This window comes from Trichomycterus rosablanca, chromosome 14 (assembly GCF_030014385.1).
Source record: "Trichomycterus rosablanca isolate fTriRos1 chromosome 14, fTriRos1.hap1, whole genome shotgun sequence".
NCBI lineage: Eukaryota > Metazoa > Chordata > Actinopteri > Siluriformes > Trichomycteridae > Trichomycterus > Trichomycterus rosablanca.
The window spans coordinates 30,606,411-30,621,801 of NC_086001.1; the positions used below are offsets into that span (position 1 = coordinate 30,606,411).

At 40.6% G+C, this 15,391-nt stretch overlaps 1 protein-coding gene across 1 annotated transcript; it reads right to left on the reverse strand.

The window, feature by feature from the left end:
* Positions 1-9,108: 9,108 nt before the first annotated feature.
* Positions 9,109-15,055, reverse strand: LOC134326373 (tripartite motif-containing protein 16-like). Its single transcript, XM_063008531.1, has 6 exons — positions 14,441-15,055; positions 14,228-14,323; positions 13,532-13,765; positions 12,893-13,052; positions 12,512-12,571; positions 9,109-11,309 (listed from the first exon to the last, which is right to left on the reverse strand). The coding sequence occupies exons 1-6, from the start codon at positions 15,029-15,031 to the stop codon at positions 10,783-10,785; spliced, it is 1,668 nt and encodes a 555-aa protein (XP_062864601.1). The 5' UTR covers positions 15,032-15,055; the 3' UTR covers positions 9,109-10,782.
* Positions 15,056-15,391: the final 336 nt, after the last annotated feature.

Genomic DNA, 15,391 nt, shown 5'->3' on the forward strand with positions numbered 1-15,391 from the left:
ATAGACAAGATGATTGATAGAAAGACAGACAGGCTGATAAATAGACAGACAGGGAGATAGACAGACTATCTATCTGTCTATCCATCTGTCTTTCTGAATGTCTGTCTATCTATCTGTTTATCTATCTACTCAATCTGTCTATCTGTCTGCATCCTATATAATCTGTATCTATCACCGTGTGTGTACAGGAGCTGTACGTTCCAGGCCGACTGTGAGGCAGGTAGACGGGCGTGGATCAGCGCCATTCAGAACCTGACTGAGAGAGAAGAAGAAACAGTCGAGAGCGAGGTGAATTATCATTACCACCATACCCCGGGAGGGGAGGGGTTCAGTTCTCGTCTCTGTAACACCAGTTTAATGCGTCTAAATTAGCAGGAATCAGACGGGTACGAGAATGATTCAGAATCAGATTCCTCGAGCGAGCAGACAGATTCCCAGGGACCACGGGCGTCTTCTGAAGCTCCAGGTAACCTTAACACCACCACGTTCGAGCCCGACACTATTAAACTGTAGTGACTATATATTTAACCCTTGGGCTTCGTAGGTGGGATCAGTTCTGGAGAAGTCGTCTGTGATGCTCCCGAGAACAAGGGTGAGTACGCCGGCCCTTTATATGGACCCTTATTTTTGGTCCACATAACACATGGAGCATCATTGGTGATACTTGTGTTGAAGATGGTGAAGGAGAAACCACCAATGGAGGACATCAAGAGGAGAAGACGACCAACACGAACCCGGACAGCTTTGAGAGTGGACACAATGTCGGAGAGCTACTGGGAAAGGGAGGCTGCGGTTCCGTCTACGAAGGCGACCGTAAAGCGGATGGGAACCAGGTGAGTATCAGTTTGACGACCAACCAGGACTTTATTGGGTCACTGTGGCGTATGGGCTCTTCCAGCATGGCCAGAAGAGCATGACCAAGACTTCAGAGTACTACCATGGCCCTCTAATTCCCCAGACTTAAACCCAGTTGAGCGTCTGTGGGACCACCTCAAGCAGCATCATGGCTCCAGATACCTGTAACCACCTACCAGGACTTTATTGGGTCACTGTGGCGTATGGGATCTTCCAGCAAGGCTAGAAACGTCCAACACTGGGTCCGAGTACTACCCTGACTCCCTGATTCCCCAGACTTGAACCCACCCCGATTGTCATGTTGGCTTTACGGATCCTCCCCTGGATCCTCCCTTGGCTCCAGATACCTGTGACGACCTTCTGAAGAGTCAGATGTAGCTGTTTGGGTTCCTCTGCTCATGAATGAGATACATGTAGGATGAAACAAGAAGAGGCCAAATCAGTAATAATAACAAGTCTCTTGTGGGCAGCAGGTAGAAGTTCCATGCGCTGTACCCGAGACAGACGACACCACAGAGGGAACGTCACGTGTGGTTGAGGACGTCTCTGAGCTGCACAAGTGCTATGAGGTTTACAAAACCATTGGATCAGGTAACTGGTACCACTTTCAGTCGTCTCTCTGCCTTTGTGTAACACAGATGTGCATCTTTTAAAACCTGACTTAAATTTTTTTTTTTTATTCAATCGTTCTTCAGGTGGTTATGCGACGGTCAAGCTCGGCAGGCACATTCAGACTCAAGAGCCAGTGGCCATCAAGATCCTGGAGAAGAAAGAGCTCGGGGTTAGTTTCAGCAAAACCGTCTGTTAAAGACAGACGTGTCTCAGTTTCCAAACGTTTGGTTCTCCTAATTCTGATCTGAAAAGTCATAAAACTGTTCCTGTTTCCTCCCCATTGCAGGATGAGTTGTCCGATTTGAGGATAGAGATTGAAGCCCTGAAGAACCTCAATCATCAGCACGTGTGCCGCTTGTACCAAGTCGTGGAGACTGCTGACCAGATCTACATGGTGCTTGAGGTACCATCAGTGGTTGGAAACTATCAGAATTGATTTAATCTCTGGATTTACGATGATTTGCTGCTCATTTGACTTGCTCTCTCCTCCAGTTTTGTCCGGGTGGAGATCTGTTCGACCACATCGAAAATAACGACAGGTTGTCGAGGGAGGAGATGCGCAGGATCTTCCGTCAGATCGTCTCGGCGCTGGCCTACATCCACAGCCAGGGATACGCCCACCGTGACCTTAAGCCAGTGCATCAGCCAAACGGTTTCCACTTATACTTTGTGCGCTTTCTTTGTAAGAGCTTGTACATGACGTGTTTTATTTTGACTCTCAGGAAAACATGATGCTGGATGAGAAGAACAACATCAAGCTCATCGACTTTGGTCTCTGTGTCAAACCAGAGGTTCGTGTCTCTACTAAGACTGTAGTGTATACTTAAATTAAGCGTACCATTCAGAGAGTCTAGTAAGGTGGTGTGCTCACCCCCATCCATCATGCTAAAGCCTTGCACACATGGTGTCCACAATTAGTTTCAGTGATCAGTTAGATGAACAGGACGTCACAGAGCCATGCTGGTTCAGTTTGTGTGCTGTGTTGCAGATGTGAGTCAACAGTTGGACCTTCGGTTGATAGAAATCTGTTTTGTTGTAGGGTGGATTGGGTACTGCTCTGATTGAGGGCTGTGGAACCCCTCCCTACTTGGCACCAGAAATCATTGATGTGCAACCCTATCATGGTGCAGAGGTAGGTGTGTGTGGGGTGTGTCCCCAGGTTATTCCTGATAAACTTCAATTGAAAAGTCTCCAAATCCAAGGTGTTCAGTTCCCTCTGTAGCCCCATTCATGAGTTATTCTATGAGGTCTGGATGAGGGGACTGACCAGGGTAAAGCATGGTTAAAAAAGACAATGAATATGTGTGTGTGTGTTTTAGGCAGATGTTTGGAGCTTGGGTGTTGTCCTATATGACATGCTGTGTGGCTACCTCCCGTTCGATGGTGACAACTTTGTGGAGCTCCATGAACAAATCACTGTAAGTCTTGGAACTACAATGAAACACCATTGGCATACACGTCTTGTTACGATTATGAAACAGAATCCATTATTTAATGCTCAGCAGCATGTTAAACATACAGTAAAAGTAACAGTAATGGCTTGTGGTGATGTTCTTTGATCAGATGTGATTGTTTTGCTCTGTGTTTCCTCAGAAAGGACATTATGACACTCCTGACTGGCTCTCTGCTGATTAAGGAAATGCTGCAGGTGTGTGTTTATGGGTGTGTTTAATATGAGCAAAGTGGGTGTGTGTTTCTCTGTGGGCTTCATCACCTGAAGTTCTTGTATCTTGTCCTGTAGGTGGTTCCAGAGCGGCGCATAAAGGTGGAGCATCTGCTGGATCATGAGTGGGTAATGAAGGGGTACAGCAGCCCTGTGGAATGGCACAGCACATGCCAGGTACAACATCCACCCTAGACGTAGTACAGTGACATGATGGAGATCCACCGTACATAAGATTGTATCTTTATTATCTTACATACTCATATATTTGTGTCTGTGTGTGTGTTTGTGTCTCAGCTGGATCATCTAGATGAGAAGAGCATCACCGAGATGGCTGTGATGTTCAGACAGTCCAACCAAAGCACCAAGCAGCTGGTGTCTGAGGTACATTTCAGTACTTGTATCTGCATCAACACAGATGCTAAAATGTAGACACATATTTATTAATATTGAGGTTCTTGTGCTCCATCTAAAAGAGATAGCTGAGCGGATGTGTAAGAAATCCAGGTAACATTTCTACAATCAGTGTATTTTACCTGATAAACGCTGCTCTACATGCTCATCTGTCCAAACGCTACAGCTTCTGGAATGTTCTTACACCTCTTCTTGTTTTATTTAACAGGAGACGTTGTTGTCGCATCAAGGAGGGACGATGGTGGCGCCATCCAATCAGGACACGTTACATCTCAATTTCACATTTCAATGATTATTGCAGCTGTTTCTCTCTAACCCATCCTCTCTCTCTCTCTTCTTTTACCAGAACGATGCATTTTGGGTATCTCTGTGTGACTGGTTAGATGAACTCCACTGAGGTGCCGCCCTTGTTGATCCACACAGCTGTATGAGAAGTGTAGAACATGGATGACCAGGATCAACAAGCCTCAACATCTTATAACATTAAATATAAAATAAATAAACTCACTGAATATATGAAGGTGGATGGATGTTCATTTTCATAATAGCTGATTATTTCTTCATCATTATGTGTATGAAGTCAGTAATATGAAAGGTGGCACAACGTTTCCCGACATGTTACAGAACATTGAACTCAGCAGTGAAGATACAGACCTACTGTCAGCTCACTCAGAGAAGCCTGAGATCAATACCCTAAAACTTAATGAACTCATGTCTCTTAAAGAGGTCCAGTTACAAAATACACTATATTACCAAAAGTATTCACTCACCCATCCAGATTATTGAATTCAGGTGTTCCAATCACTTCCATGGCCACAGAGGTATAAAACCAAGCACCTCGACATGCAGACTGCTTCTACAAACATAAGTGAAAGAACGGGTCGCTCTCAGGAGCTCAGTGAATTCCAGCGTGGTACCGTGATGCCATCTGTGCAACAAGTCCAGTCGTGAAATTTCCTCACTACTAAATATTCCACAGTCGACTGTCAGTGGTATTATAACAAAGTGGAAGCGATTGGAAACAAAGTGGTACCATGTAAAATGACAGAGCGGGGTCAGCGGATGCCAACTTTCTTTAGAGTCGATCGGTACAGACCTCCAAACTTCATGTGGCCTTCAGATTACCTCAAGAACAGAGTGTAGAGCTTCATGTAATGGGTTTCCATGGCCGAGCAGCTGCATCCAAGCCTTACATCACCAAGTGCATGGTCTAAAGCAGCCTTTCTCAACCGGGGTGCCGTCTGGCTTTGTCAGGGGTGCCGTCAAAAATATTCTGATAGTGATGGGTCATTCTTGAACGATCCGATTCTATTGAACGGCTCTTTGAAATGAACAAAAGGAACCGAGTCGCGCCTCTGGGAGCCGCTATATATATTTTTATTTCTGCGCAGTTCTTAGCGGCTGTAATCCACCCAGTCTGCTTCGCATCAGTACAGGGAATTAATCAGTTCATTAATCATAATAAGAGCTGTTTATTGTCCAAATTCAAATTCGAAAACAGAGAGCAGGGAGCGAGCGAGACACACACAGAGAGAGAGAGAGAAAGAGAGAGAGAGACACACACAAACTGATCATTATTACTACCTCATTACTGTAAATATTATAATTTTTATTGTTATTATTTTGCACTGTTTTTTAAATATTTTATTCTATTTTACAGTGTATCACAAAAGTGAGTACACCCCTCACATTTCTGCAGATATTTAAGTATATCTTTTCATGGGACAACACTGACAAAATGACACTTTGACACAATGAAAAGTAGTCTGTGTGCAGCTTATATAACAGTGTAAATTTATTCTTCCCTCAAAATAACTCAATATACAGCCATTAATGTCTAAACCACCGGCAACAAAAGTGAGTACACCCCTAAGAGACTACACCCCTAAATGTCCAAATTGAGCACTGCTTGTCATTTTCCCTCCAAAATGTCATGTGACTCGTTAGTGTTACTAGGTCTCAGGTGTGCATAGGGAGCAGGTGTGTTCAATTTAGTAGTACAGCTCTCACACTCTCTCATATTGGTCACTGAAAGTTCCAACATGGCACCTCATGGCAAAGAACTCTCTGAGGATCTTAAAAGACGAATTGTTGCGCTACATGAAGATGGCCAAGGCTACAAGAAGATTGCCCACACCCTGAAACTGAGCTGCAGCACAGTGGCCAAGATCATCCAGTGTTTTAAAAGAGCAGGGTCCACTCAGAACAGACCTCGCGTTGGTCGTCCAAAGAAGCTGAGTGCACGTGCTCAGCGTCACATCCAACTGCTGTCTTTGAAAGATAGGCGCAGGAGTGCTGTCAGCATTGCTGCAGAGATTGAAAAGGTGGGGGGTCAGCCTGTCAGTGCTCAGACCATACGCCGCACACTACATCAAATTGGTCTGCATGGCTGTCACCCCAGAAGGAAGCCTCTTCTGAAGTCTCTACACAAGAAAGCCCGCAAACAGTTTGCTGAAGACATGTCAACAAAGGACATGGATTACTGGAACCATGTCCTATGGCCTGATGAGACCAAGATTAATTTGTTTGGTTCAGATGGTCTCAAGCATGTGTGGCGGCAATCAGGTGAGGAGTACAAAGATAAGTGTGTCATGCCTACAGTCAAGCATGGTGGTGGGAATGCCATGGTCTGGGGCTGCATGAGTGCAGCAGGTGTTGGGGAGTTACATTTCATTGAGGGACACATGAACTCCAATATGTACTGTGAAATGATCCCCTCCCTCCGGAAACTGGGTCGCAGGGCAGTGTTCCAGCATGATAATGACCCCAAACACACCTCTAAGACGACCACTGCTTTATTGAAGAGGCTGAGGGTAAAGGTGATGGACTGGCCAAGCATGTCTCCAGACCTAAACCCAATAGAACATCTTTGGGGCATCCTCAAGCGGAAGGTTGAGGAGCGCAAAGTCTTGAATATCCGCCAGCTCCGTGATGTCGTCATGGAGGAGTGGAAAAGCATTCCAGTGGCAACCTGTGAAGCTCTGATAAACTCCATGCCCAGGAGAGTTAAGGCAGTTCTGGGAAATAATGGTGGCCACACAAAATATTGACACTTCAGGAACTTTCACTAAGGGGTGTACTCACTTTTGTTGCCGGTGGTTTAGACATTAATGGCTGTATATTGAGTTATTTTGAGGGAAGAATAAATTGACACTGTTATATAAGCTGCACACAGACTTCTTTTCATTGTGTCAAAGTGTCATTTTGTCAGTGTTGTCCCATGAAAAGATATACTTAAATATCTGCAGAAATGTGAGGGGTGTACTCACTTTTGTGATACACTGTATATTTTTTTGCACGTGTAACTGTTTTGTATATATTTGTTCTTTTTTATTGTTATTTTTATTATTTCTCTGTAACTTGCTTTGGCAATACGAATGTCCTTATTTGTCATGCCAATAAAGCTTCTTTTGAGTTGAGAGAGCCATAACCGAGCTACAGAGAGAACATGCAGAAAAGAAGCAGTGCTCTTAGTATAATGACAAATAATTGAGAAATAAACTATAAACTTGTTTAATTATGTTAAATCTGATTCGTTCATGGCGTGAACTGAGCTTTTCAAGCCTAACTTACATCAAGAACAAGTACAGGGAGCGACTGAGGGCTCTGGACCAGGAGTTCCATGTCTGCCTCTCATCCATCCCTGCCAGAATAGGGCGATTGTGTGCATCATCCCAGGCTCAGGTTTCCCATTAAAAGTAAGTCACGTTTCAGGAGTCGGGCTCGGCCCCTTAGTTCCAGTGAAAGAAACTCTTAATTCTTCAGCATACCAAGAGATTTTGGACAATTTCATGCTCTCAACTTTGTGGGAACAGTTTGGGGATGGCCCCTTCCTGTTCCAACATGACTGCGCACCAGTGCACAAAGCGAGATCCATAAAGATGTGGATGAGTGAGTTTGGTGTGAAAGAACTTGACTGGCCTGCACAGTCCTGATCTCAACCCAATAAAACACCTTTTGGATGAATTAGAGTGGAGACTGCGAGCCATGTCTTCTCGTCCAACATCAGTGTCTGACCTCACAAATGCGCTTCTGGAAGAATGGTCAAAAATTCCCATAAACACACTCCTAAACCTTCCCAGAAGAGTTGAAGCTGTTATAGCTGCAAAGGATGGGCCGACATTATATTAAATTAAATGGGACCTCACTCAAGTTCATATGCGTGTGAAGGCAGACGAGCGAATATTTTTGGCAATATACTGTAGTTTTCATAGGACAAACATATAAGAACCTACAAAATGTCTTAGATGTGTATTAAGAAAGTCTGAACATAACAAATTACTAGACAGCGATGTCTGAAGTAGGACTGAGATCTCAGATCATTAAAATAACATGAAACTAATTACGGGTTACAAATGGTTTTTGTGCTGCCATGCAGCTGGTTGAATGGAGTTAGTGTAGAATTATGTACAAAGATCTAAAGAGAACAGATGAACTGGCTGGTTAGCTCAGTTGGTTAGAGCATGGTGCTAATAACACCAAGGTTGCGGTTAACGATTAAAGCTAGCATGGCTGAGAGTCAGGTGAGCATGTTCTGTGTATCAGGACTTTCTAACCTGAGTAATTTAATCACTGAAAGTAAGAATACCACCCTGTTCTTCTGCCATCTTTAATTCTGGCTTCATTTCACCTAATGAACGTGGCGTGACCTTTATAAATGATTACAATAAATTTTGTCACTGGCAAAAATAAATAAATAAATAAAAAGAGAACTGCTGTGTAATTATGTGAATTCTTGCACTGCACATGGCAGAAGACTAAAATAAATTTAGACCGTGTAGAATAAAAGTATTAGGAAAGTATGAGGTTAAAAGCATCAGCTTTTATTTATTCCTAAAAGAAAAATACATGAACCTCAGTCATCTCACACGAAGATCTGTTCTGCTCAACAACAGTAAAGCTCTCCATCGTTTCTGTGTGGCAGCTCCATAACTGAAGCGCTGTCAGTGTAGAATCGGGTATGTGGGTATTTGCCCTGATGTTACACATCAGCCAGTTAGCTCAGTGGGTTAGAGCATGGTGCTAATAACATCAAGGTTGTGGGTTCAATCCCTGTATGGGCCATGCCCACTTTTTCTAACAAACAAGTGAGCCTTCTCTAACAACCAAATCACTTCTCTGTTTTAGAAGTCAAAGGCAGCAGCGTCTTTTAGATCAGAACAGCTATTAACATTAAATATCACTAAAGAGGAAATCCTGAAGACAGCAATGTAAACCTTTCATTTAAATACAAGCTTTAGTAAAGTTACATAGTTGAACCATGGTAAAAAAGAACCTCACAGTTGGGTTGTTGTAACAACCTTAAAACCTTTTCATCTGCATTCAGCCTTTTCTTTCCTGTATACCAAAAACAGTCACCAATCAGATCAAAAACACTTGGGACATTTTTATTTTTGCTTTCTTTATCTTGAAAGTTTACATTGTATTGAAACTAAAATAACTAAATAAGTAATTAACAGCTTAAAATTTAAAAGCAAGTGTTTAGGTTCATTTATCATCTTAACACAGATTACAAACTAATCAAGCTCGTCAAATTCCAGACATTCAAAAATCTCAAGTGGAAGCACAAGGTGATTCATTTATTTATAGACGGTGCTGTTTAATCTTTTACACTTCAAAACATGAACAGTTTTCAACAACAAAAAAAAAAAAACACAACAGCAACATTTAATAATTATAACAATAAAATAATAATAATAGCAATAATAATAAGAATGTCACAAATCTGTACCCAAGCAACAAGCTGTAATTTATTTAATTTATTTCAATAAATCACATCAGCAAGAAAAAATGTGATTTGTAAGGTGTTGCAGGCAGCAAAGATGACTTTTCTGGTACAAAGGAACGAACAAATAAATATTACAAAATACAGATATCAGCAAGTAACTTTGTTTAACTGCCTTTGAAAATCAAAGGTTTCCTTGTACTCCATTTATTATTAACTAAACTTAAAAAGCCAAATTAAAATCTTTACTGTTTAACTGACTTTTAAAGTGGAGTTTATAATCATGTGGAGTTCATCATCCCCATCTAGTGGTGCTAGAAATACATTACATCTTGTTCAATAGGTACAGATTTGTGACTTTATTATTATTATTATTAATAATAAAAATGTATTTTTTATTCTTTTTAATAGTATTTGCATTATTTTATTTGCATTTTTCATACTGTCCCAACTTTTTCTGATTTGGGGTTATAACAGACTTGGGAAGAAAGAAGTTTAAGGTGAAAATGATCACATTTACCATTTTGTAATGTACACAAATCTTCTCTTTTATGTTTGTAAATATTCAGTTTGTTTTTTATTTAATTAAGTTTTAATATCTGAATCCATTTAGATGATAAATATTTAAGAAAAGAAGAAATCAGGAAAGGGGGTAAATACAGTGGAACCTTGACTTACGAGTGACCCAACTTACGAATTTTCCGAGATACGAGCTGTCACTTGGTCGATTTTTTGCTTTGTGATACGAGCCGAGATCCGAGTTATGAGCGAGCAAGCTTACGTCACCCGCCACTAGGTAGCCCAGCGAGCGTTCAGTTCACCTGGTTATCTTGCTGTACAAGCAAGTGAAAGCGAGGAAAGTGTGGCAAAAAAGCCAAAAGTAAGTGAAAAAGAAGATTAATTGAAGTGAAAAAAAATTAAATAAAAAAAGTAGCAATTAAGTTTAGTGATAAAGTGTAGCATAGTGTGTAAGTTAAATTTAGCAATATATTGTAGCATTAAGTGTGTAGCGAGTAAGTTAAGTGATAGAGCACGAAATGAAACACTCCCCCAACTTCCTCCACCAATCTCCACCTCTGCCAACATATTTGTCTGATTTTCAAGGTAAATGCACTCAATAAAACAAGTTTATTTCTTTACATTATCTTTTATTATGCATTATTATTTTTTTGTACATTATTAGTTATTTATAAAGTAAATTTTTCTTATTTAAAAACACGTAACAAAAAAAATCGGTGTGGTTTTTGGGGGGCTGGAACGGATTAATAGTGTTTCAATTCATTTTAATGGGGAAATTTGATTTGATATACGAGCAAATTGAGTTACAAGCTTGGTCACAGAACGAATTAAACTTGTAAGTAAAGGTTCCACTGTACTTTTTCACAGCACTGAATAAATGGTGGTTAATAAATTGAAAAAGAAATCTTCATAAATGTATCACTGCCTCACAGATTCTAAAATCACTCAAACAGTTTAATGTTACACTTTCATGTAAATTTTACATTTAATTTGTTCAATCTGACAGTTTCACTTCTGATCCTGAAGAAACCCAAAACCCCGGGTAGAGGAGCTGAGTGAACGTGGTCTGAACTCTGTGGAGGAGCTTCATTGTATCAGAGACGCTGTAGAAGGACAGAGTTCCTGCTTCATAATCCACATACACTCCTATTCTAGAGGAACTCGGCATTATGGGAATTTTAGTCTCTTTCTTATCGTGCATGAATAAAAATCCAGATGGAGAACAGAACAAACTCCAGGACTGATCATTCCATCCAAACAGACATTCATCACCATCTCCCCTCCTGCTGATGCTTTTATATGACACTGCTATATAAACCCCATAATTCCCACTCCACTCAACCTCCCAGTAACAGCGTCCACTCACACTCTCTCTACACACAACCTGGCAGTAATAATCAAATCTATCTGGATGATCAGGATACGACTGTTCTGTTCTACTCCAGGTCACCACTTTGTTCTCCTCAGACAGACGGAGGTTTTTATTTACTGTGTTTGGATCCAGTGTGAACCGACAAACATCTGGAGAGGAAACACAAAATAAACCAATTAACATAGAAGAGAGTGTGTGTGTGTGTGTGTATGTGTGTACAGTGTGTGTATACAGTGTGTGTACAGTGTTTGTGTGTATAGTGTGTGTGTAATTATAAATGTCTATGTGTGTGCGTGTAAGAGTGACACTAGACAAACACACACAAGCACTGCACAAATACACAGACACTACACATACACACACATACTACACAAACACACATGAATGCTACACAAACACACATGATACTCAGACACTACACACACATAAATACTACTCAATCACACACAAATACTACTCAACCACACACAGATACTACACAAACACACATGAATACACACAGAGACTACACATACACACAAATACTACACAAACACACATGAACACCACAAACACTGCACAAATACACACAGACACTACACATACACAAAAATACTACTCACACACACACACACACACACAAATACTACACAGAGATATAGACATCCCACAAACACTGCACAAATACACAGACACTACACAATCACACAAATGCTACTCAAACACAAATACTATTCAAACACACACAAACGTTACACAAACACATGAACACTACACAAACACACACAAATGTTACACAAACACGACACAGACATATAGAAACACCCCACAAACAAGACACATTCACAAACAGAACACAGACACACACCAGCAACACACAATCCAACAATAAACACACATTCATGCTCTTTTAATTGTGTGTGTTAAAGTGTGTGTAAGTGTGAATGTGTGTAAGAGTGTGTGTGAGACGGTGTGTCTGTGTAAATGTGTGTTGGTGTGTGTGTGTGTGTTTTCACGGGTTTTTATGACTGGATGATTGAGACTTAAGCACATGACCCTCAAGCTTTTTGGTGATGATGTTCTGTGAACTGATGAGTCAGAATTCTTATACTTGCAATAAACCTAAAACAGCATTTTACAATAAAAACATCTTACTAACAGTCAGTCATGGTGGTGCTTGTGTGATGGAGTTTCAGGGTTAAAGAAGAACATCTGGTCATCAGTTCATGATTTAAAGATTAAACACATGTGTGATACAAAAACACAACAATTCCATATAACATGTGACAAATCTGTAAAAACACAGATAACTGGGGGGTGCAAATACTTTTTCACTGCACTGTGTATGTTTGTGTGCTTGTAAGAAACTTACATTGTAGAAAATCTTCTCTGATTTCAGGTTCAGGAGATGAAGTAATCCGGGCTTTCTTCACTGCAGAAAGATTAACAGTACAATCACTAATCACAGTAAATACATATTTACACCAGAAAGTGTCGCAGGTACAGCCAGTAAGAAGTTTGACATGTTCTCCCAGTGTTTGTCTAAAGTGACCTTAAGTCTGGATAACTGACCAAGTGAGTGTATTTCATTCAACCCTGGACTCACTGTGACCATGACCAGTACTGGGTTAATGAGTAAATGAATGATGATGTTAGATGTAAAATGTTTATGTTGGTAAATTTGATTGTTTTGTTTGATGTTTGAGTCCCGAAGCATTTTGGAGACAATGGAACACTGAGGGCTTGAACTCACCTTCATCTGGTATCTTCTCACACTGCTCTTTCCAGAATTCTTCTACTTTCTCTCTCAGCTGAGATACAGACTTTGTAACATCATCAAATGAGAGGAAATGACTGATTGTGATGGAGGCTGATTCTGCAGATCCAGCAGGAGCCGAGAGAGACTGAAAATTCTACATCCAGACAGATAATGTTCACAGAGAAACAACAAGATGATGAATCACAAATAATGGACGACTGACATGAAGCACAGAGTGACGTTTCTCCTAATAACATTAACAGTATTTCAGTGTTACGACTTTATGGGTCATAATGTGTTTTGTGTAGGGGGGATTTCCCTGTGTTACAGATTTGTAGAAGATGCATGAAGATGCGCAAAGCTACCACCAGGGAAGACGCCTATGAAAAGGAGACCTCTGGGAAGACAGGAGAGGATGCTTTGCTTGTGACGTGGTTTCTGTTGTGTTTCCGGCTCTCCCTAACATGTTTAAATTAATTCTTACAATAATCGAGTTTAAGAGAACACATTTCTCAACTAAAGGCATTAAATTTCAAAAATTTTGAGTTTAGGGGACGTCAAGTTACAAGGTACCGCTCGAATTTATTACTTGGACTGGTGCAGCAATAATATAATTATTTTTAGTGCTGTTACCTGGAGGAAATGGACGGGATCCTCTGTGTGTGAAAGCTGTTCCAGTTCAGCATCTTTCCTCTTCAGCTCTACAATATGCTGCTCCACCTGTTTCAGGAGTTTTTCAGCTTGACTTACTTCTGCTGTCTCTCGATCTCTGATCAGATCTTTTAGCTCAGAGCATCTTCTGTTAATTGAGTTGATTAGTTCAGTACAGATCCTCTCAATGTTCTTCACTGCTGTCTGTGCAGAACACTGTTAGAAGATTCAGAAAGAGGAAACGTTTCTTACTTTGATATTTGTCCATCCTGCACATTCATATGTAGCTACTGGTCAGACTAAGACTTCCATCACCCATAGCTTGGTGATGGTGCTAAATGGCTTGAGTGTCAGGAAACAACAGCCTGGCCAGGACTGGGAAATCCAATGTAGTGATCTTCTCAAGTCTTCACCAGAAATCTTACACGGTAATTACGGCACCAACCAATAATCTTTTTGGGTGGCTCAGTCAAAGTCCTAATCTGAACTAATCACCCTTATAATTATTAACACAACCTCAGAATTGCTGTACAGCATCAATCACCAACTAACCAGGCAGAATTTAAAGATTCTTTTAAATTTATGAACAAAAATGCTCCATCACTATATCTCATTTTTAATGGAGATTGGTTTAATGGAGGAGACTGATCCTGAGAGCTTTTTGTTTATAAAACTTACCTTGTGAAACTCCACAGCATTTATCAGCTCACAAAGTTCCTTCTCTCTGTTCTGGATTTTCTCCTGGAACTTTCTCTGGATCTTCAGCAGCTGCTTCTACACAGAACAACAATTCAGGATTTACTTGTATTGTGTACAAGCACCACATAAACAACGTAAGTGTAAATGATAATGAGTTGTTACTTGTTAAAGAGAGCTGTATAATATTTTTACCTGTTTCTCAGTTCTTTCTGCTGCAGCTGATATTGTATCATGTCCTTTATGATCATCCATGATACACATCATGCAGATACACTGCTGATCAGTACGACAGTAAACCTCCAGCAGTTTATTATGCTGAGAGCAGATCTGATCCTGGAGTCGTCTGGAGGCTTCAACCAGCTTGTGCTTCTTAAAAGCAGAAGATTTATAGTGAGGCTGAAGGTGAGTTTTACAGTAAGAGGCCAAACACACCAGACAGGATTTAACTGCTTTGGATTTTCTCTCTGTACAGAAATCACAATCCACATCTTCAGGTCCAGAAGAACAGTGTCCAGGATGTGGAGCTTGAAGTTCTGTTTTCTTTAGTTTCTCCACAACTCCAGCCAGAATTGTGTTTCTCCTCACAACAGGTCTTGGAGTGAAGGTTTGTCTACACTGTGGACAGCTGTATGTTCCCTTATCATCCTCCTGATCCCAGCAGTTATTAATACACACCATACAGAAACTGTGTCCACATGATGTAGTTACTGGATCTTTCAGTGTTTCCAGACAGACTGAACAGCTGAACTCGTCCTGAGTTACTGAAATTTTGGACTCAGCCATTTTTCTACATGGAAACAGAATCACCAGTAAACACAGCAAGTTATTTACAGCAGCTCAGACTTCCTGGTTTAGTTCGTGAGCGTTATGTTCAAGTTTACGTTTCTAGATTTTTGTTAATTTTTTGGTTATGTACTGTACTCATGCTGTGGGACTTTTATTTTGCAATGTTGTTGTAGTAAGTAGTACAAGTCAGTAGTTAACGTTAATCTTCTATATTTTATTATTACTGTACCTTTACTGTAGTACATTTTATGATTCGTTACTGTACCCATGCTGTATGACTTTTATAATGTGGTTGTAGTAACCAGTACAGGTGACTAGTTAACTACTACATCCTTGGTTATATGAAAAAAAATATTT